Raw genomic sequence first — 21,830 nt, 5'->3', positions numbered from 1 at the left:
ATTCAGGTGAGCGGTGGAAGTCAGATGACACCAGAAGCCAGTTTTTCCTATTTTGCTCAAATTAGAGCAGAGGTTAAATCAGAATCCATTATTCTATATAAAAAGAAACAGTTCTGAAGAACAAAAGATGTGTTACTACTCAAATATAAAACTGTACATGCAGGATTTGCAGTCTTCCAGGTTTCTCATACACAACTTCAGAATAAAAAAAAAATCATCTTTGAAAAATTGAATACTGTCCCAGAGAAGAAGTCAGTGATAACAAAAAGAAGAAAGCTGTCTTTATTGGTGTTATGGCTGAGATTTACACAGGTCAGCATCACTGTTGTGATGAAGGACTGAGATTTTTGATTTGGTTTAGCAGAGAGTAAGTTATAAAAAAAATAATAATGTGATCACTGTGATTGTCAGAGCCATTCCAGCTGGCGTCGGAGGCAGAGGCATCAGGGCTGCTGGGTGATCATCTTCATCATCTCTAAGGCCATCGGACCCTGGTCTGAGGGGATCTGGCAGACAGAAAATTTATTTTTATAAATCATGTTCATTTTGTGGGGTTATCACTCAACCTGCTGATCAGTTGATACAAACTAAAATTGTTTAATGCTCCTTATCCACCAGGTGGCACTATATTACAGACATACATCACCGTAACCTGTTAATATATGTAAAAAGAGGCAGGACTGAAATTAATCTACAAAAACAAAATCACTCTGGAGGTCTGGGGTGTCTTAGAGTTTTAGTCTTAAGTGCTGAGAATTTGTGGAGTTTAGTCCTACTCTCAAACTTAAGAATATAAGATATTTATCAACTTTCTCAAGTCTAAGAATCACTCCTACTCCCCTGGATATTTAAGAGACCTCCAGAGGAGTCCTAGTGGTGAGGAGTTGCCAGTAAGAGACGGCACAGAGGAGAGAGAGACGCGAGTTTAATATTATTTTGTAGATTATTGTCAAAATACGGTTGAATGTACTCCCACTGGCTATTCAACTGAGATACGTCTGTATTCTTAGATAAGGATTCCATTCAGTGATTGGTCATTCCTTTAAATTTGGAAGTGACGTCCTCTAAAATTCCATTGACCATTTATAGTTTTAAGAGAAGGTTCGTTACCTTTAACTGTCGGTGCAAGCTGTATTTAGAATGGCGGAGCAGAGCTGCAAGCTGCTCAGAGCTACGCTACAGAGGCTAATGGGATTTATTGGTTTCCCTCATCAAACTCATCAAGTACACAATCCACATTCCATTATTAACAACTCCAAAACGTTCTCGTGGACAAGTTGTGACCTGCACATTCACCACGATATGAAATAACGGAACGTTATGAGACAGAGTTGATTTCGAGGTAAATGCAGAGACTGCTTGCTGAAAAACTTCCCCCGATGGGAACGTGCATCAGCGGTTTTGCATGAATTTACCTCTAAAACAACTCTGTCTGGTAACGTTGTGTTATTATCTCATAGCGTGGTGAATGTGCAGGTCACAACTTGTCCATCAGAGCGTTGTGGAGTTGTTGGATTGTGTATTTGATGAGTTTGATGAGGGAAACCAAGAAATCCCATCAACCTCTGTAGCGTAGCTCTGAGCAGCTCACGGCTCTGCTCCGCCATTCTAGATACAGCTTGCACCGACAGTTAAAGGTAACGAACCCCAAAATGTTGAACTATCCCTTTAAGATTCAGTCCTACACTTCGCTAAAAGTGTGAGTAAGACTCTTGATCACTTTTAAGTGCAGCTTTCAGCAAAGAAGATTTTTTTTACTCACAATAAGTCGACTCTCAGCAGTGTTCACAGTAGTAATTCTGAGAAGCTTGATGTCTTACCATGTGACCGGCCCTGAGGATCCAATAAAAGGCGAAGTTCTTATGGGTTTTGCAGAAAGCTCCGGTAACGCCTGAGGAGGCGGGGTCATTCAGAGGGGTCCACCTCAGCTTGTTGAATCCAGGCAGCCCCTCCCACTTCAGCTGCTTCACCCACTGCTCCTGACCTGCCACGACAAGCACCGGCTCAATGTGGCACAGCTGCAATCTCACAGCTGGAATCTCACAGCTGGAATCTCACAGCTGGATGCTGACCGACTTACCCATGGTGTCCACTATGAGGTCCAGCTGCCCGTTGTAGACGGTGACGTTGACTCCGGCGCTCAGCAGCTGGTCCACCACGTCCACCACCGGCTTCATGAAGTCTCCCGCCATGTAGCTGAAGACGTCCTCCGCCTGGCCTGGAGCAGAGGACCGAGACACATGGAGACATTTCTACAGAGGCAGGACATTCTGAGACAAAAGTCAAAACCCAACAGAGAGAGAAACTTCACCTCCCCACGTGACGTTCTGGGGAATGATGCCGAGTTTCTTCCTGATTGGTCCATTCATCAGCTCACTCAGCGATTGGCCGTGGAGGGGACGGATGTGGCGACGCGTCTGCAGAGCTGTGCATGATAAATGAGTTACAGTTAGTGTGATCTGAAACATGAGAGCAGCTGAGTGTGTGTGGGTGTGTGTCATTTGAAGTCTGACACAACATCTTTTGCTTTTAACTATTGGTATCCTTTTTTTATACTTTAATCTGATCACCATAAGAAAGAGACACCGGGAATGATGATAAAAAATGATACCAAAAGATATTCATTTACATTTTCCATCTTATTTAACTGTCATATGTACTGTATGTATGGTCTTATCATTACTTTAACATATTTAAATGTCTATAATGTATTTTTTTTTTCTTAATTTCTTAAAATGTTGTGATATTTCACTGGGTGATGGCTTCTCATAAGCTCTCTGAGTTTTTTTTTTGCCTCTTCTTGCGCTGTATATTATCCATCTCTGTTTTGTGCATATAGTATACTGTTTTTTCTTTTTGTGCAAAATAAATCATTAAACCATTAAACATCTCACCAATGAAGTCCTCTCCTGGTGAAGAGCGGACTCTCTCATCTGGCTCCTGGGTGAGGATGTTGTAGAAGTTGACTCCATTGGTGTTCTGACAAAAAAAAACAAAATCAAACCTCCTGCACACAAACAGATGTCACACTTCACTCACTTGCTGCTTGTTGACAGTACCAGACTGAAATTCCTTTGTAGATACAAAATAACCATAAACTTCCTTATGTCCTTATGCAAAAAGGGCAGTATAGATACATGTAAACTGAGAAGAGTGTATGCCTGATCGCCTGTTTGATGCCCAACCAAGACAATCTTTAGTGCATGTCATTCCCCAAGTCTATCTCCTTGCTCTCCTGTCTGTCCTATCAAATCAAGGCAAAACAAACAAACACCCAAAAGGTCTTATAAATATCTTCAATATCTGAGTGAGAGGGTTGGATTATAAAATGTAACACATCTATGCAGTCTGGTCCTAATATTGTGATGCAATTCTTTTTTATGGGGATTACTACATTCTTCTATCTCCTTTTCTTTTGATAATACATAATTGAGGTATCAACGCCACCAAACAGCAGTTCGCAATATGTACAGTAAATAAAGCAGTGAGGTGAAAACACAAAAGCAGATATTATGAAAATTATTGAAAATGACAGGAATGAATGATAGATGGATCGATAGAGTCAAGTTGTAACTGGACATTCATTAACACTGTGATAACCCTGATGTGTGAAACCTACAGGCCTCAGGCTGAACATGAACCAACAAGATCTTTTTATGTTAATGATTACATGCAAAAACTCAGCTTCATGTTTTCATGTACATGCTGGAGAACACAGTTTCTGCATGTGCTGCCTTGTGGATGGAAACATAGCTTGGGAATAGCACGCTTGGGCACTTGGCGTGCGCGTTCATGGCCTTAGTGTCAGTGCGCAAGTGTGTCCCATTTCTCTAACGACCGAAAGTGCAGCGCGGTTGATTTGCACTTTACCCACACTTACGGTAAGACCAAGGGGGCAGTTGTGGGTCTGAGAAGTGAAGCTCACTTCCGCGTTCAAAAAACTGCAATCCCCTCGGCTTCCTCTGGGGGCTGGTACCAGAAGGGAGCATTCTCCATAGACCCCCATGTTAAAATAGCTGACTTTACATCCTCAATAAACATGTTAAAAGCCTGGTGTCAGAAAGTTTTTTGGTCTCAACCGATAGTTTCTACCCCCGCACACACTCTGAGGGGGGTGAATTTTTTTTTTTTTTAACTCTACCGTTTTACTATTATTAGGTTTAAAATTCAGGCCAATTAGGGTGCGGAAACGTTGAGTGACAGGTCCGGAGACCGCTGCTTCGAGGCCAGTGGGCGGGCTCTCGGCCGGCTAACGGCCGCACCGCTCCAAATATGGCAAGTCAAATCCAACATGGCGCAGTTCAAACCCCCGTAGTAGCGGCACAAAACAGACTCCCCCAAACCAATGGGTGACGTCACGGGTGCTACGTCCATTATTTTTACAGTCTGGGTAAGACCGCATCGGAGCGGTATTTGGCCAAGTATAAATCCCACAATGCACCAGCTGGAGAAGTCACGCTTGGTAAATATTGAATACATTTCAATAAAATGAACTTGACTTTCTATCTCATTATGACTTTCTAATCTTATATTCTTTTATCTCATATTTTTCAACTTCAGTTTTGTTGTCTTTAGGCTACGTTTACTTTTACATCTGATGTTTTTGACCCGTTATCACATAATTAATTTTCTCTGTTGATTATAACTTTTTCATCATGCTCTGTGTTTTTCTTTTTTTACTTACAGAGTTGGGCTTACACATTTATGATTTGAATCTTGCGTATAGAGACACTTTTGGAGTAGATGAGACTGTGATCCAGCAGCACTGTTTATTAAAACTGTTGCTGTGGCATGTGTGTGTGTGTGTGTGTGTGTGTGTGTGTGTGTGTGTGTGTGTGTGTGTGTGTGTGTGTGTGTGTGTGTGTGTGTGTGTGTGTGTGTGTGTGTGTGTGTGTGTGTGTGTGTCAGAGTTGTGCTAGTGTGCACAGTGGCACTCTGATGACAGGCTGCACTTGTCAAGTATGTCCCGATTGCTTTTAAATATCCCCCCGCGCTTGGCCACTTAATACATGCTTGCATACTATATGCAAATGTATGTTCCACCAGCAAAACATCATCAAAGTGTGTGTGTAACCAAGCGCACTGAGCCAAGTGTGGAGAACTTGGACAGGGCCTGTGTGAGTGTTAGTGAAGTGTCTGTGCACCGACCTGCTCCACTGCAGTCTCTGTCATGGACCAGAGCTCAGTGGCTTTCTTAAACTGCTGCTGCTCCACGGCTTTCTTCACCTCCGCTGCTGCACTGTTCACCTCCGCCAGGCCAAAGTCATCCAGCAGCGACTGCACACACACACAAAAAGAAATGAAAAAAAGACCTGATAACCTAAATCTGGCTTTAACAGACATCTTTAAGCTGAAAATCTGGCCTGTTGTGTGTTACTCACAGTGGTGTAGAGGTACGGTCCCCACGTCATGACAGAGTCTGTGGATGAAGCACAGTTTGAAAGTGAATATAACCTTCTGCTCATTATCACTAAAATGTTCAGCTGTAACACATCATGTACATTAAATACAGTTGGATTGTTTTTTAGCCAAATACAGAGAAGAAAGAAACTGATTCAACTGAAAGACTGAAATGTTAAACTACAGTGGAGGGTCAGTGTTTAAGAACCAAATCCAACAAAAGTCAGAAAAACCTTCATTAGTCTGATTCCAACCTTCATGTGTTAAAGCCCCAGTCTGTAACTTATTCAGCCTTTTATTAGCAAAAATCAAATATGTCTTTCATAAATACGTATTTCACTGAAGTGGAATCACAGCCGCATACAAATGAAAGCTTTCTGGTACCTTAGAATGAGTTGTTACAAGTTGTTACAAATACATAAGTGGGCGACGCACCGAACCGAGGCGGCCATGTTGCATCGCCATTTTTTACGTTGAGTGGCAGCGTGACCGTAGGTAACCACGGAAACTCAGCGGAGCTGTGGGCTCGGCCTGTTAAAACTGTCACCACTGTGTAGTGTGAGGAAGGACGGAGGCACTGGTGTTGCATTCAGGTGCAGTCAGGCAGACGGCCGTCGGCAAACCAGACGGTAAAACGTGGGTCAGGTAAACAATACGACATCACCATGACAACATGTTGTCAGGCCTGTATTGTTTTGCCTCGTGCTGGCGGACCACTTGTTTACATAGACGCTTGTTTATCCTGTTACATGCAGCGTCTGTTGTCTGTCTGACGTCTGCCCCATTTCAGGTGAATGCAACATCAAGAATACGTTCAGATATGCAACCGCACCGCTAGATGGGGGGAATTCCTACACATTATACCTTTAAAGCTGCAGTTGGAAGTATTGGCAGATTAACTGCGATAGCGCCATCATTGCCACTGTATGCTTCCTTACACCCGAGAGCGGAAGACGTGTCCTTTTTCTTTATTTCGTAATTACGAGATAAGGTGTCTTTTTTTTTTAGATTGCTTCATTCTTTGGGGGTATAGATGATACCATATATACAGAGAGGGCTGTCACATTGAACTGGTCCAGAGGTGGACTTAATCCAGGATTTATATCCAGGTTATGTATCTGGGCAACAAACTGAATCGAAGACAGTTTGCCATTCAATTTGTTTCTCAGAGATAACGATGACCTGGATGAGTGAGAATATCCAAAATCCAGATTATAGTTTACACTTTTTCCCTCTTAACCCTCAGGTGTCTGACCCTAGGTCATTTTTGAATGCTTTTGATTTTGACTTGATATACAACATATTAAAAAATTGTTTACCATACTCATGTTTGGCTTTTTTTTTCTAGCACTGTAAAACTGTTAATCATTCTTTCACTTAAACCTACTTTATTAACACTTTGGGCCCAAAAATACACAAAAATCACGTAGAGTGGTATCAGCTGATTCCAACACTTTTTTCCGTTTTGTAAAATGACAAAAAATTATGAATATAAGGAAAGAAATGCAATGCCTGTTCATCCTATCCTATCCCACTTTTACTGTCAGATAAATATTTTGTACTATCAAATTACACATATCATATTTCCGTTTTTACACGGTCTGTCAAGGTCAAACAAAAACTGGGAGAGTTTTAAATCTGCACTTGAGTGAAGTTGACGGCAGCGCTCCAGTTTTTTTTTCTCTCTCTACATTCAGTATTTGGGTAAAGCAGCACCAAGCAGTCACTGTGGTCCTACATGACTGATTCCTCTCTGGGCCAAATAGAAGAAAATGTTGATGTCATCTAACTAAAGACCGTGACTGTTGGAGTGGTTTAGTAAGACAGGTCTGAATACATCACATTTAACTAAAACATCTGTTCTAAAAGCCAGATGTGCAGCAGGTTGTTAAATAACAGGCATCGTTGTTCTGAGTGTAAAGTCTGATGATACTGACCCAGCGGGGAAATCCACGAGTCTCCAAGTGCCACGCCAGCAAATCTGCATTTCACTGTTCCCTGCTCCACAGCCTGGACAAACACAACACATGTCACATATGAAACTTGACACCTAATGAAAAATGGGGAAGGTTTCAGGTCAGATTTACTTCCTTTTTCCATTTCTTTTGTACGTGCTTTTTTTTTTAAACTTTTTTCCTTTCTTGTGGGTTTTATGTGGGATGAAAAACAAAAAATAAACCAGGACCGAAGGCTTTTCAAACTTGGAAAAAAAAAAAAAAAAAAAATGTTACATGTAATCCATCCTATTCCTACTTACTGTCAGACAAGTGGAATGTTTTTACAGTGTTTACAGCAGTAAACCATAGTATAACAGCTGTGTTGCTGTGACATTCATTTAGCTTTTCTTATAATGGAAAATAAAAGTAGGAAAGTAAGGAAAGCATTTTGTTTTCTTTTTAAACTTAAACTTAAAATTCACATAAAACTAATAAAGCTAGGGTTTGGGTTAGGGTTAGTTACACCAACACTGAAGTTCATTAACTCATTAATTAACAAAACATTTTTAACCTTTTAAATGTCTGGCAGCTGTTTGGCTGAGGGGACTTTCCATGATCAGTGAGCTTAGTGAACCTGAGGTGAGGCTGTAAAGAAGCAGTGAACGCACCTTGACCAGTTCCATGGAGATCGCAGCCGCCATCTTCCCTCCGTACGACTCAGAGAAGATGTAGAATGGGATGTTCTGCAGAGAATAAAACAGCCATCAGTGGCCTCTACAGCACCAGTTGTTATGGTGAATTCTCCTGTCTGATCTGCTGTTGATTGCTCCGTATCTTGTACAATACAACTTTCCTAACTGTAACTGGGGAAGTACCTGGAACTCAGGCTTCTCTGTGAAGAAGTTTCTGAGCAGCACCAGCATGTCTGAGGCCACAGCGGCCACATCCGTCGCATAGGCATCAGGACTGTCTGTGTAGCTGAAGCCGGTGCCCACAGGGTTGTCTACGAACAACACACTGGCTGCCTGAGTCTGAAACAGCACACACACACACACACACACACACACACACACACACATTTACTGTCTGTATGTAACATTCAAGTTATAAAAACGGGAATAATGTGTTTTGGAGCTCTTTGCTGTTCTAGGATCTGTGTGGACACTGAACAGCATCTCACCCAGCTGCTCTCTCTGGGCTTCAGGTCTCTGTTCAAAGGTCCGATCTCCTCAAAGTTCCCAAATCCACTTCCTGATCCTCCTGGTCCACCCTAAAGACACAAACATCAAGAGCACAGCTGCTGGTGGAAAAACTATAAAAGTGAACATAATAATAGAATATTTTGCATTTATTTTTCCTCTACCCTACACACATGTAGCCCATAAAAACACTTTATTAAAATCTTACATCATTATTATCTGAAAAAATCTATTATTTGTCATTTGGTGTGATGGTGATAATGACGTTATGCGAGATGTTTTTCACATCCATTGTGATGCAACAGTTGCATTTACTTCTTTTTACTTCAACTTATTATGCAACTTTCTTGGGGGTCAAAATTGTACATAACACTTTATTATCTAAAATTATGGGAGACATTATATAGTTTTATTGGTACCAATTATAACTTTTCAGCTGATCACATTTTTAAAAATAAGTCTGGCTCTGAACCACTTAGTTCCTCCTTGCAGTTAAAAGAAGCAACATGGCCATTACTCATTCACTGTCTTAACTGAAAAAGCTATTTGTAACTGAACTGCTGGATGTGATTCAGCATCCTCACAACAACCCAATTAGTTTGAATAGATAATTGTGTTTGTTTAAAATCACCAATTTCCCAATGGCTGCGTACGTAGTGATCCCCATACCTAGTAAACTGATAAGAACACGAGCAGATACGTGTGTTCACAACAAAGTGTTTCCTAACACACACACACACAATCTCTGCTGGGAAAAACAACTTGTGAAACAGCATCAGTGATCTTATGCACATGAGCTGCAGAAACACCGATGTGCTGCTGCAGTGTTTACGGCGTCAGCTGAAGTCAGTGGACCCCATCGTGTCCTACCTGCAGCCACATGACCAGAGGCAGCTCTGTGTATCCAGACGGGCCGTCAGCATAATACAGCCACCAGAACATGTGGGCCCCGTCCCTCACGTCCACATAGCCCCAGGCTTCTTTTCCTGCCAGGGGAGTGGGCAGCCCTGCAGAGGGTTTAATACATCATCTGTTTTAATTATCCGAGTTACTGCATAACAACTATGCAACTTAGCCAAGTAGTTTTAACACTTGTTGAATTAAAAAAAAAGAACATAGTGGGTAGAAGTATGTGGGCCAGATGCTATTAAAACATCACTAATTTTTAAACCATTACATTTAATTCAGTGCAGTCTTCTTGTTCATTATGTTGCAGACTTGAATCCTCCTAATGTGTGATACAGCTGACATCCGATTTTTTTGTCACATACAAGTTTTTTTTAATTCAGTGGTTTCAAAACCCTCACGAATTAATTAAGAGATGGTGCAGAAGTAAAGGGCCTGAATAACATTATTAGTATGGTAGGAAAAACCTTTCTTTTCAGAAAAAGAATCAATTAAATATGAAATGCTTCAAAATGTTCCTGAAATTTCAGTTGACACTCGAAAAAGATAGAAACAAAGAACAGAACTTATTTTTTGCAACGTGGGTGGGGATTTTTTGAGCCAAGGTGAAGGCTGGTCTTAATACCTTTTACCATTAAATCGGATTGTGGTAACGAAGGGCCTTGTTATTCTTTTTTTTTAATTTGTAATTTTCTCCTTTTTCTTGTTCTTTGCCCTCTTTTTGGTTTACTCTGCATTTAGTTTAGTTACCTTTATCTAAGATCGTGAGCACACTGAGGCAAGCCTCTTTTACAGTGCAGACGATCAGTACTTAAACAAAACAGAAAAAATAAAGATACAGATCAATATATGCACACAGTAAAACCCAGGAAGCGGATAAATTATTGCACTGAAAACAAGTCACGAGGGGGCACTGACTTCCACCCTGACAGTGACGTCCACAGACTCAGTGGGTGTTATGAAGCCAGCGTGTAGCTTCTACTGGTGCGGTCTGGAACGTCAGTAGTTTATTTTTCTTTGACTGGTTAATAAAAGCAGAAACTTTTGAAAAACATAACTGATCTTCTCCTTCCTGACATAGCCTAGGCCTACACTTGTGCAGTAAACACTTCGGTATGGACTGTATGAATGAGGAACTAACACGCTGTGTGGGACAGAGGAGGCTGAGCCACAGTTACAATCTGGAACTGAAACTTGGTGTTTTCCTGAACCCAGTGTCAATGTCTCACCTTATCTTAACCCGATCCTAATCTTATTTTAACCCTAACCCAACACCTTCTGTTTCCAGTACACACCAGGTTAAGGTAAGCTGTAAAACAACAGCGTGGACAGAGTGTTGGTTTCATTTTACAGTCAGCTGAGTCAAGGGAAAAAAAACATTTGTTTACTTGCTGTGTGTTAGACTACATGCCCTGGCTACAACATTACAGTAAACAGGTGTAAAGGGCTCATTACATCTTACACCTTACCTCTACTGACGAGGACGCTGAGTAGAAGAAACACACTGCTTGTCTCAGCCAGGCCCATTGTTGCAGCGCAGATTTGGGGAATCGGGATGAGGCTGTGTGCTGTACCGCTTTATGGCTCCGAGGGGTCACATGACCGCACCCGGAATCAGCTGACCAACGTCATGTTTCAGTTTTTAAATAAACTTTGCGAGTCATTTTGTGTCGATAATTAGAAACAACTGTAACTGAAGGGGAAAAGGGTGAAATATTCAATTCAAAAAGTAAATCACAGTAAAACAAACTGCCCCCCCCCACAGTAAAACAAACTGCCCCCCCCCCCCCCCCCCCCCCCCCCCCGTTTATACTTAGTACTTTATATTTAAATTGCTAATGTTTGACTTGTTTGTGACGAATGATCAGGAAGTCCCACCTCCACTCCAGCAGAGGGCGGTGTTGTCAGTGAGTTGACTGTTTTCTTTCAAAATAAAAGGCAAAAAAAAAATCAAACTTTAAAGAAATTGACAGCAGTGTTTTCCCAATTGCGTCAATTCACCATAATAACCAACATTTAAGAATTTTACTGTTATGTAGATGAAAACTACACGAAAATAAAATAACAATCACCTTTTTGTGGCATGGCACTCTTATTCTGAAAACATGTGACCGGAAATGTTGCCCTTGCTCTTGGCTCGTGGAACAACACCGGCCCAGGCGGTGTGTTCACTGTTCGCTGTACGGTTCGAGTCCCTCGCTCTCCTCGCCGTCATGGCTGCTAACAGCAACAGTTTTATCCGCCTGCGTCTGTACTTCGACTACCCGCCGCCCGCCGTCACCGACTGCCGCATGTGCTGGCTGCTCGTGGACCTGAACACATGTCGCGTGGTGTCGGACCTGGAGAGCATCATCAGAGACAAGTTCGAGTTCAGCCCCCGGAGCATCCTGGACCTGTTCATAGACGACTGCTACCTGCCGCACACTGAGCGCATCTTCGTGGTGCGGGACAACGACAGCGTCAGGTGCGCGTGCTTTCACCGTTCGTTGATAACGTGCCCTCCCGGCTCCCGCCCATTCTAGGATACGCTACTAGTGAATGGGGTGACTATGGGAACTCCAGCTCACCTGGCCATGCCAGGCAGGGAGCAGTGTGGAGCTGAGTGACTCTCAATCTTCTGCAGTGGTTTTCAAAGTGGGGGCCGCCCGCCAGGGGTTCCTAGGAGGGAATAAAATAATTGTATTTTGGGCATTATTATAAAATCTTATTTATGATAATATTTCGAAACCTAGTTTGCCATGCCCGCCTTTCTAATTTCCTGCCAGACAAAGTATCATTCATGATGACACCATTACCATTAACTGCTAACAAAGGGGGTCCTCTGCCAGAAGCTAATGGAAAAGTATGGACCCAACACATGATGTCATGAAGATGCTGTTGGAGGCCAAAGCTGCAATTTCAGTTAGAAGCCCCTTGTAGAGAGGCCTGTCTGTGTCAAAGTCTATTAAAGCAGAAGTAAGCAGAATGTTTGTGTTAATCTAAGTCTTAAATAGTTGTATCTTCCGACAGCAATCACTTCTATAGAGTGTTTGGTCTGAAACACGGGTCTGTCAGTCACTCTGCTCTGCTGTAAGCCGAGGAGAAAACGTTCCTTGTATCCTACAACCTTTATCCAATGAGGAGAGAGAACGGCATAAAGGGGCGGTCCTCTCTGTGTGTGCAGCCAAGGGATGCGCGTGAATGTGGTGACGTAGGGACGAGGGCGGGGACTGCTAACTCCATCTGCTGACAGGAAGTTAGCCAAAACCACCGGATCGCTTACTTCTGCTTTAACTGCTGTGCTAACTGTTTAAAAACTCAGTGGGTTTGCAAAGGGGGTCCTCGGACAAAAGCTAATGGAAAAGTTTGGGAACCCCTGCTCTAATGGACCCAACACAATGATGTCATGAAGATGCTGTTGGAGGCCAAAGCTGCATTTTCAATTAGAAGCCCCTTGTAGAGAGGCCTGTCTGTGTTGAAGTCTATTAAGACCTTTATTATTTTACTTTCCACTATCAATATCTCTGCTATAGACAGAATACCCCTCTAGCCTATGGATACATTGGCTTAAAAGCCTATAACTGTCATAATAGGCTGGCCTCTTACTGAGGTTTCCTTTATTTTCATGTTTTTGATTGTTTATATTACTAATGTTTCTATCCTGTATGTGTTTTACCCTTATGGTGCTATGGACCTTTCTTTGAGATGTGTCTTTAATAAAGTATATCTATCTATTTTAGTAGAAAGGGCGGCTGTTGCTGTCCGTCAACACAGAGCTGCTATAGCTTGGTTCAAAATCTAACCTTGAACCATTCACTAACATATACTGTGCTGTGTGTCAATCTTTCTAAATGTACTATAATTTTGAATGTTAGTGCATTTCAGTATATTTTAGATGAGGCAGCGTTGCTCTACCAGGCTACTGCTGCAGGAAATCATATGATGCAGATGTGCTTTTGCACTGTACTCAAAGGGAACTGACACGGGCCATATGCTCACACACAACAATCTCTGCTTAACTCATGATGGTAAGAGTTGTCTGGACTGTCAATCATTTCTTTAGTGGGGAATTGTGGGGGTGGGGTGCACTAAACCCACGAGTCATGTGCTAACTGACACAGATCAGATCACTTAATATCTGATGGGATATTTTTCTAGATATCTAGATTTTGCTTCTAGGTGTTTTATTTCAGAAAGGAATGATGTTTGACTCTCATATGTCCTGCTGTTTTCTAGGGTGAAGGTGGACTCTGAGGCTCAGGTGAACGGACACAGCAGCTCTTCAGGTACACCGAGTGAAAACTGTAGAAAGAGACAGAGACCGGCAGAGGAGGATGGGCCAGGAGGAGATGGAGTGAGCGTGGAATGGAAGGAAAAGAAGAGGAAAAAGCAGAGCAAGGAGAGCCCGGAGGAGGTTGCCAAGGTGACGTCATGTGACGAGAGGAATAAGACGTCAGAGGAAAAGCAAGCGAAGAAGACAAAGAAGAAGAAGGAGAAGAAGAAAAAGAAGGCGGAGGAACCCCCCAAGCCAGCTGCGCCGCCGCCTAGCAAAAAAACACCAACTATTGTGGAGCAGCCAGTTAAAAGCATCAAGAAGGCGTCAGCAGCACCGGCTAAAACACAGACTGTCTCCTCTTCAGAGTCCAGCAGCAGTGACGAGGATGTCGCCCCCAAAAAGCCACCTGCCAAAAAACCAGCACCCAAAACCCCCAAGTCCACCCCCGCTGCTTCCAAGGCCCCCCCAAAGACCAAACCGGCCTCCTCCTCCTCCTCAGAGACGGACTCCTCCTCTGACGAAGCCCCCACTGTGAAAAATACACAGAAAAGCAAACCTTTAACCTCCACATCTCCAAAAAGTACAGTCAGCAGTAACTCCAATTCCCAGCAGGCTCCCTCTGCTCAGCGCTCCACAAACTGTGGCAACAAACAGCAGGCGACCGGCGCGGCCACGGCCCCCGACGAGAAACCGGCGGAGCCCCGCGACTCGGACAGCGAAGAGATCGAGCTGATCATCCGTAAGCCGCTGCAGCAGCCGGGATACGGCCTGGGTAGGCAGCCGTCTTGGAGAGGGAGGGGCGGCGTGAGAGGACCCCAGCGTGGCGGTCCCAGAGAGCGAGGGGGAGGGGGAGGGGGAGGGGAAGGGAGAGGGAGAGGGTTCATCAGATGGCAAGCCGAGGGCACCCAGTTCAGCAGTAACGGAGCCAAGGAGCCCAGCTACCAGACCGACTCACTGACCAACACATCGGTGGTCATCCAGGTCAGTCTGCATGTGTCTGCACCCACTTATCCATGTACAGTGCTGTGAAAAAGTAAATGAAAGGTAAACACTGCATATGGTGCCTCGAATATGCAAGTGATGGATATTTGCACTGTATTGTGCTAAAAAAGGGGAAATCTACATGTAGCAGGCAAAATGTCAGCATCCTCCCCAGTTTATTATTCATGTAGAAATAGCATTGTTCTTCTAAATTTAGACTTAAAGGGACATTGTGTAACTCCTCCTGTTATCTATTCAGGAAAAAAACGGCCGTCGGTAACAAACCAGATGTCATTTTAGTCACAGAAGTCCAGAGAAAGCCGGTAAAACGTGGGTCAGGTAAACAATACCACATCGCCATGACAACATATTGTCACGTGTATTGTTTTGCCTCGTGCTGACGGACCACTTGTTTACATAGAGGCTTGTTTATGCCGTTACGTGCAGCGGCTGTCGTCCGTCTGCCATCTGCCCAATTTCACGTGAATGCAACATGAAAAATACAATTGAGTTGCTTGAGATATACAACCACAACGCTAGATGGGAGGAATTCCTACACAATGTACCTTTAAGACTCTATTATTAACTTTTTAAATATGAGGCATTGCTCATATGACCATCTAAGTCTACCCCTGTACCAAGTGAACAAGTCCACAGTTTAACAGGCTGAGAATAGTATTTACCTTACCTCCAACACATTATTACATTATTGGCACTACAGTTATATAGGTATACATTATTGTTTGTGTCCATTATGAAATGCAGTGTATGGAAAAGGCTCATGATTAATAATCTCTGGGTCTCTTACATGTGTAGAATGGAGCAGAAAGCGCCCCACAAAAGGACTACAGCACAATGCCCCTGCTAGCTGCCCCTCCACAGCTGGGGCAGAAGATCGCCTTCAAGGTAAGTCTACCTGGCTCTTTTGAGCCATAGTGTGTCTGCTCTATTTTTTTTGTCCCTTTGCTTCCATGGTAACCTATTTAGCTTTATGGCTGCACTCGCTTGTTTTAAACTAAAAAGGAAAGTAGCTTGGATTTATTTTTTAGGCGGAAAAAATGTGAAGGAATTGGAGCTATTTTTAGATTGGAACAGAAAATGCAAAGGATGTGACATTTATTTGAATGCTTATGTTGTCCTGCTCCCACACAGTCCAGTCCACTAATGTCAATAAATGACCAGATTACAGCACAACACAAAACATCTGTTCTTTAGAACCTTCACATCTTTAAAGCAGAAGTAAGTGATATATTTGTGTTAATATAAGTCTTAAATAGTTATATCTTCCGACAGCAATCACTTCTATAGAGTGTTTGGTCTGAAACACGGGTCTGTCAGTCACTCTGCTCTGAGCCGAGGAGAAAACATTTATCGTATCCTACAGTTTTTATCCAATGAGGAGAGAGAACGGCATGCAGGGCTGTGTGTGCAGCCAAGGGACGCCGTGAATGTGGTGACGTAGGGACGAGGACTGTTATGGTGCGTTCAAGGAAACTCGTATTTTTCCGACTGTGAAGTCGTACCAGTTCGATCTGGTACGAGTTCACCGGTCGGAAGTTACGAGTGGCCGTTATAGTGACTTTCACCGGTAAAACAGGTCGGAAAAACACGAGTGGGTTGCCTGGAACGCTACAAAGTCGTAAGTTGTGACTTGAAGCTGTAATTTACGATTTCAAAAGCCTGCCTGGAACGCAGCATTAGCGAAAACGACCGGACCACTTACTTCTGCTTTAACTCATTACCTCAACACACACCTATCTCCTATCACTCCTATCAGCTCACTGGCAGGCCCATCCCTCACATTACTTGACAATGTGAAAGCTCTACGCTATTATACTTAAAGGGATAGTTCAACATTTTGGCAAATTGGCCCATTTGTCATAATCCCTATAATTTTAGGAGTAGGTTCGTTACCTTTAATTGTCGGTGCAAGCTATTTTTAGACCGGCGGAGCAGAGCCGCGAGCTGCTCAGAGCTGCGCCACGGAGGCTGATGGGATTTCTTGGTTTCCCTCATGAAACTCATCAAATACACAATCCAACAACTCCACAACGCTCTGGTGGACAAGTTGTGACCTGCACATTCACCACGCTATGAGATAATAACACAACGTTACCAGACAGAGTTGTTTTTTTGAAATTTTGTGAAGTTGTGGTGTCTGTCAATAATGAAATGTGGTAACACAACTTCGCATTAATTCATTCGGTGCTCAGTAAGACACTGAACTTGTTGGGTTTGTTTCCTGATGTATTACCTGTGTGTGTGTGTGTTCACAGCTGCTGGAGCTCGGTGAGAACTATACACCAGAGGTCTCAGATTATAAGGTAAGTGAACTCCTTTCTGCTGCTGTCCTCCAAAACAGCTGCTGTCCTCAGTTTGTTAGGAAACATGCTGGAGAGCTCATCTCCAGGAAGTCTTAACTGTTCATTCATACTGGAGTCACAACACCTAACATGTTACCAAATCATAAAACAAATAGATTTACATTTCTGTGGGCCCTTTATCCATCCACTTATTTAATATTAAGGGGTCAAGCCAGAGTGGGTGTGGGCGTGGGCTGTGTGAGCAGAGGTGTGTTTTTTTTTTGTGTGTGGCAGCAAATGTCTATTTATTGTCTGTATCTGTTTTTTTTTTTGTTTTGTTTATCTGTTATTATCTGTTTATTTGTCTTATCTTATCTTACCGTCTGCTTTAGGAGGGGAAGATTGTCAGCTTCGACTCAACAACCAAACAGATTGAGCTGGAACTGCTTCATGTCACTCAAGGTAGCGATCGTTTCTCTGCTTCAAGATCCATCACATAGCTCCAGAAAATTGCCTTCAGTTAGGGCTCAAAACATAACAACACCACAAAGACACAAAAACCACATTCAAACCCACGAGACGCATCAAGTCACATAAAACAATACAAGTAAAAGCACATGTACAAGTTTGTCTTAAAAGCAGTGTCTATTTTGCTTTGTTTAAAACACATATACTATCATATTTTACACTTTTTTGGTGTTTTATTTTAAAGGGATAGTTCAACATTTTGACAAATTTGTCCATTGCCATTATCCCTATAGTTTTAGGAGTAGGTTGGTTACGTTTAATTGTCGGTGCAAGCTGTTTTTAGAACGGCGGAAGCTGAACCTACTCCTAAAACTATAGGGATTATGGCAATGGGCCAATGTGCCAAAATGTTGAACTATCCCTTTAAGTTTTGATACTCACGAGTTTCATTAATGGTTTTAGCACCAACACCCATCCCAGTGCAGTTGGTTCATATAGTGCATGCAATTCGGGTTTGGGCCTGATTTAAAGACAAGTTCCTACAGTAGCACTGATACACTTTTATTGCCCTAACACAACCAACCAAATGCCAACAAGTGTAACTTCTTCTATGAGATGGTTATTACAGACCCTAATAATGTGTTGCTGTTTGATGACTACATGCGTGTTGGTTGCTAAGTAAAAAAAAAAAGGTTGATGAACAGTGTCAAATTGAGTGTTACAGATTTCTAAACCTAGAATAGAATGATTTAATGTTGTAAGGATGGGCTTCTTTATCAGGTATTCATTAACTCTTCACGTTTCTCCCAGCTCACGTCGAGCCTGGGAAGTTCGACCTGGTCTATCAGAACGCTGACGGCTCAGAGAGTGTAGAGTACGCTGTGTCCAGAGGTGCCTGGGTAAGTCCTACCATGTAGCTGCTTCCTACCATGACATACTGCAATATTTAAATCCCCAAAACAGCAGCAAAAGGTGTGCTCTTATTTCTGTGTGACTTGAAGCTTCTTCTGGTCAGCAGAGGGCAGCAGAGAAACACTATCTGATATATTATCACCCAGTAAAGATGCTGTAGCAGATATGTCCTCAGTAACAGTTTACTCAGTGAGCAGACATTGAGCATTAATTAGCATTAAAGGGATAGTTCACCCAAAATTCAAATTTCACTCATTATCTACTCACCCTCATGTCGACTAAGGGCTGTGAGAATTTTCAGAGTCCTCCGTGCCTTCTCTGAGTTACGGGGGGGGGTCCGCGCAGCAGTATTTGTCCATATAATGGTTGTCAATGGATACCAACTTTCTTTGTCCAAAAAGACACACCAAAAATATCCAAATACCTCCATACTGCTCGTGTGTAATGTCCCTCTTGTATTGAAGCCCCAACATGAGAAATTGTTCCGCCAGTGCAAATCTCGCATGATTTGCACTGACACAGGAAGAACAGTGAACTGAGACACTGGGAGCTTCCGCTACAAACAAGCTTAAAATATAGACTTATTTAATTTTTTTCGGAACGACGAGGTATTTGGATGTTTTTTGGTGTGTCTTTTTGGACGAAGAAAGTTGGTATAAGTTGGCATTGACAACCATTATATGGACAAATACTGCTGCGCGGACCCCCCCGTAACTCAGAGAAGGCACGGAGGACTCACAATTCTCACAGCTCTTAGTTGAAATGATGGTGGGTAGATAATGAGTGAAATTTGAATTTTGGGTGAACTGTCCTTTTAATCTGGAGCCAGGCATCTGTCCACCTGACACAGGGAACTGTGGCATTCACTTGCTATGCTCTAGCCTCTGAGAGTGTGCAATGCAATGAGCTATAACAGTTTAAAGGAGTGAGTGAGTGAGTAATATTACCTCAATGACAGAGCTCACATGACACTGTGGCTCTCTGAGGGGACTGTGTTCACTGAGGCCTTGTCCACACGAGCCCGGGTATTTTTGAAACCATGAACATATGTTCCCGGTTGTATGTCCTGTCCACACGCAACCGTGCTTTTGGAACCCTGAAACCGTGGTTTTTTGAAACCGGAGTACAGGGTGGGGTTTTGGGCCGGGGTTGGTTTCACCGGGTGCGTGTGGATACTGCAACCGTGATTGTTTTTCTCGTTTACGTCATAGCTGCACACGTGCTGAAGTAAACACTGCCAGCTGCAGAGGTTGTTTGCAGCGGTTTGCAGGAGTTGACGTGAGCTCGCAAAAATAGAGGTGACAAAGTGGATTTTTATCACTTTTTTTTAATTTATTTTTTTACATAATCTAAATGCTATTTGTATAGTTTTTTGATGAGAAAAATATAACGAAACGGTCGTCAGGGCGATCCTCTTAACTCACCCTCAATCACAGACCACAGCTGGTTTTCCACACGGCATCATTTACAGTAACAAGTGACGCTACAGATCAGCTGGCCCGCTGCCGGTGTGTTTTTAAATTACAGAACTACTACAGTAGCGCCGCAGTTTCTTATTCCCCACCTTGTTTGATTGAGAGTTTTTCGGGATGATTTTCATGAATGAACAGGCAATAGCCTATGTCACTGTCAGACCGGGTACGACGGGATGGGGGGGGGAGGGGGGGGGGGTCGCATCATGCAGTGATGAAAAGAGCCTATGCGGAGATGAACGTAACGAGCCAAAAGCCGAAAATGTATTTGTGACGTCCGCGGTCGATATAAAGTGGATATGTTTCATTCATCCATGTTTTGACAGACAACACAACAGCCAGTGAATGAGTTGCGCCGCACCGACAGCTCAGCCAGCCAGGTGACGCACACAGCACAACAACACAGCGCAGCAACATGTGCATGCTGCTGCAGCAGTGCACGTCAAAGGGACACCGCCGAAAATAAAATAAATAGGCTACACGTAGTTTTGAAATTGTTTTTGCGCATGTTTTCATCCATAAAATGACCAAAAATGAACACTATAAGCGGATTTCTTGATGACGAATTATTTAAACAGCATTTGTATAAAAATGATTCCGTCCCAAGCCTTTTGATCCATAAGCGGTTTCCACTGTGTTTTGATTGGTTAAAACAGCCTTCCACATGTGCATTGCGTCACTTGGAAGCGGATTCCACGGTTGCGTGTGTACAGAGTGTTTTTATTACACCACTCCTGTGGATGCGGAGCAAAACTCTGGTTTCAAAAATACCCGGGCTCGTGTGGACTAGGCCTGAGAGGAGCAGCACAGTCACCTCAAAATCCTGCCTTAGTTTTTAGTTATATTTAAAGGGATATTTCAACATTTTGGCAAATCCGCCTATTGCCTTAATCCCTATAGTTTTAGGAGTAGGTTCATTACCTTTAATTGTCGGTGCAAGCTGTTTTGAGATCGAAATACCATGATGGAAAATCACCATTGTCTAATACAAATACTTAAAATGCTATAAATAAGATAAAATGAAACATCTGACTCATTGAAATTAATTAAATTGTCAGGTGTTGACTGTGTTGTGTGATTTTGTAGGCCTTTGTGTTGGACTACCTGATTCTATAAATAATAGGTTGTACACTGCAATCTAAATGGATTTATGAAGAAAATATTTTTAACCTATCTGTACACAAAGCAAGCTGACAAACAGCTAACCAACCCCACAAAACAACCTTCTATGTTATGTGCTGTCAGCATTAATAACCAGTAGATGTCACAAATAGACCACATGAAGCTGTCACGAGCCCATTCATACTCACAAGACCTGATTACCCACACAAACACAGTTCAGCATGCTTTACCATGGATAACATTATTAATAAACTAAAGGCTTTTCAGTAAGAGTAAAGTAATGTCACAGTGTTTGGTTCACCACAGTTTGGATTTTTAAAATCAACACTTCTTGTCTCATTTTACAATATCCACACTTGGCTTGTTTTCTTTTGTTTTGTATATTCATAGTTGACTTTCCCTCCCCAGGTGACAGAGCGGTGGGACTCCCTGCTGGAGCCAAGGCTGCTCATTTAAATCTGACAGTTTGTTACATCCACCTGCTTTGGCAAGATGCATTTTCCCCCTTTTGTTCTCACTGGCTTTATGTCTTTATGTCATTCCACCTGTGCTCCAGTTTAAATGGGGATGATACAGTGACAAAAAGGATAAGGTCATGGCTGATTATATTCTCTGTACTTTGAAACAAGTCATCATTTTGCACAGAATTCATGCAGCAATGTACTGTAGAGTGTGAGGATTGAAACTGCTTTTAAACTGTGGCTATATGAGAAATACTGTTGTTTTTAATGTGTCAATGGTATTAGTGATTGTTTCCAGGCCAGGGACATAATGGTTTTATGTTTTGTACATTAATGTGAAAAACTGTCTTATAATAAACTTTTCTAATAAAAAAAAGAGACTTCATTGTCCTCTTTGACTAAATTTGCAGTTGT

At 42.6% G+C, this 21,830-nt stretch overlaps 2 protein-coding genes across 2 annotated transcripts; one reads left to right on the top strand and one right to left on the bottom strand.

Moving 5' to 3' along the window:
- Positions 1-266: 266 nt before the first annotated feature.
- On the bottom strand, positions 267-11,031 carry scpep1 (serine carboxypeptidase 1). The gene is made up of 13 exons (XM_083976696.1): positions 10,912-11,031; positions 9,407-9,543; positions 8,518-8,607; positions 8,213-8,368; positions 8,006-8,080; positions 7,338-7,410; positions 5,382-5,419; positions 5,149-5,277; positions 2,895-2,979; positions 2,312-2,425; positions 2,081-2,218; positions 1,821-1,984; positions 267-506 (listed from the first exon to the last, which is right to left on the bottom strand). Exons 1-13 carry the CDS (start codon positions 10,967-10,969, stop codon positions 444-446), a joined length of 1,320 nt encoding a protein of 439 aa, XP_083832822.1. The 5' UTR covers positions 10,970-11,031; the 3' UTR covers positions 267-443.
- Positions 11,032-11,633: 602 nt separating this feature from the next.
- coil (coilin p80) lies at positions 11,634-21,710 on the top strand. The gene is made up of 7 exons (XM_083977846.1): positions 11,634-11,906; positions 13,658-14,678; positions 15,495-15,584; positions 16,955-17,002; positions 17,374-17,443; positions 18,260-18,348; positions 21,364-21,710. Exons 1-7 carry the CDS (start codon positions 11,656-11,658, stop codon positions 21,409-21,411), a joined length of 1,617 nt encoding a protein of 538 aa, XP_083833972.1. The 5' UTR covers positions 11,634-11,655; the 3' UTR covers positions 21,412-21,710.
- Positions 21,711-21,830: the final 120 nt, after the last annotated feature.

This window comes from Trachurus trachurus (genome assembly GCF_905171665.1).
Source record: "Trachurus trachurus genome assembly, chromosome: 8".
In the NCBI taxonomy this organism is placed as follows: Eukaryota; Metazoa; Chordata; class Actinopteri; order Carangiformes; family Carangidae; genus Trachurus; species Trachurus trachurus.
This window is presented reverse-complemented; position numbering and strand designations above follow the sequence as displayed.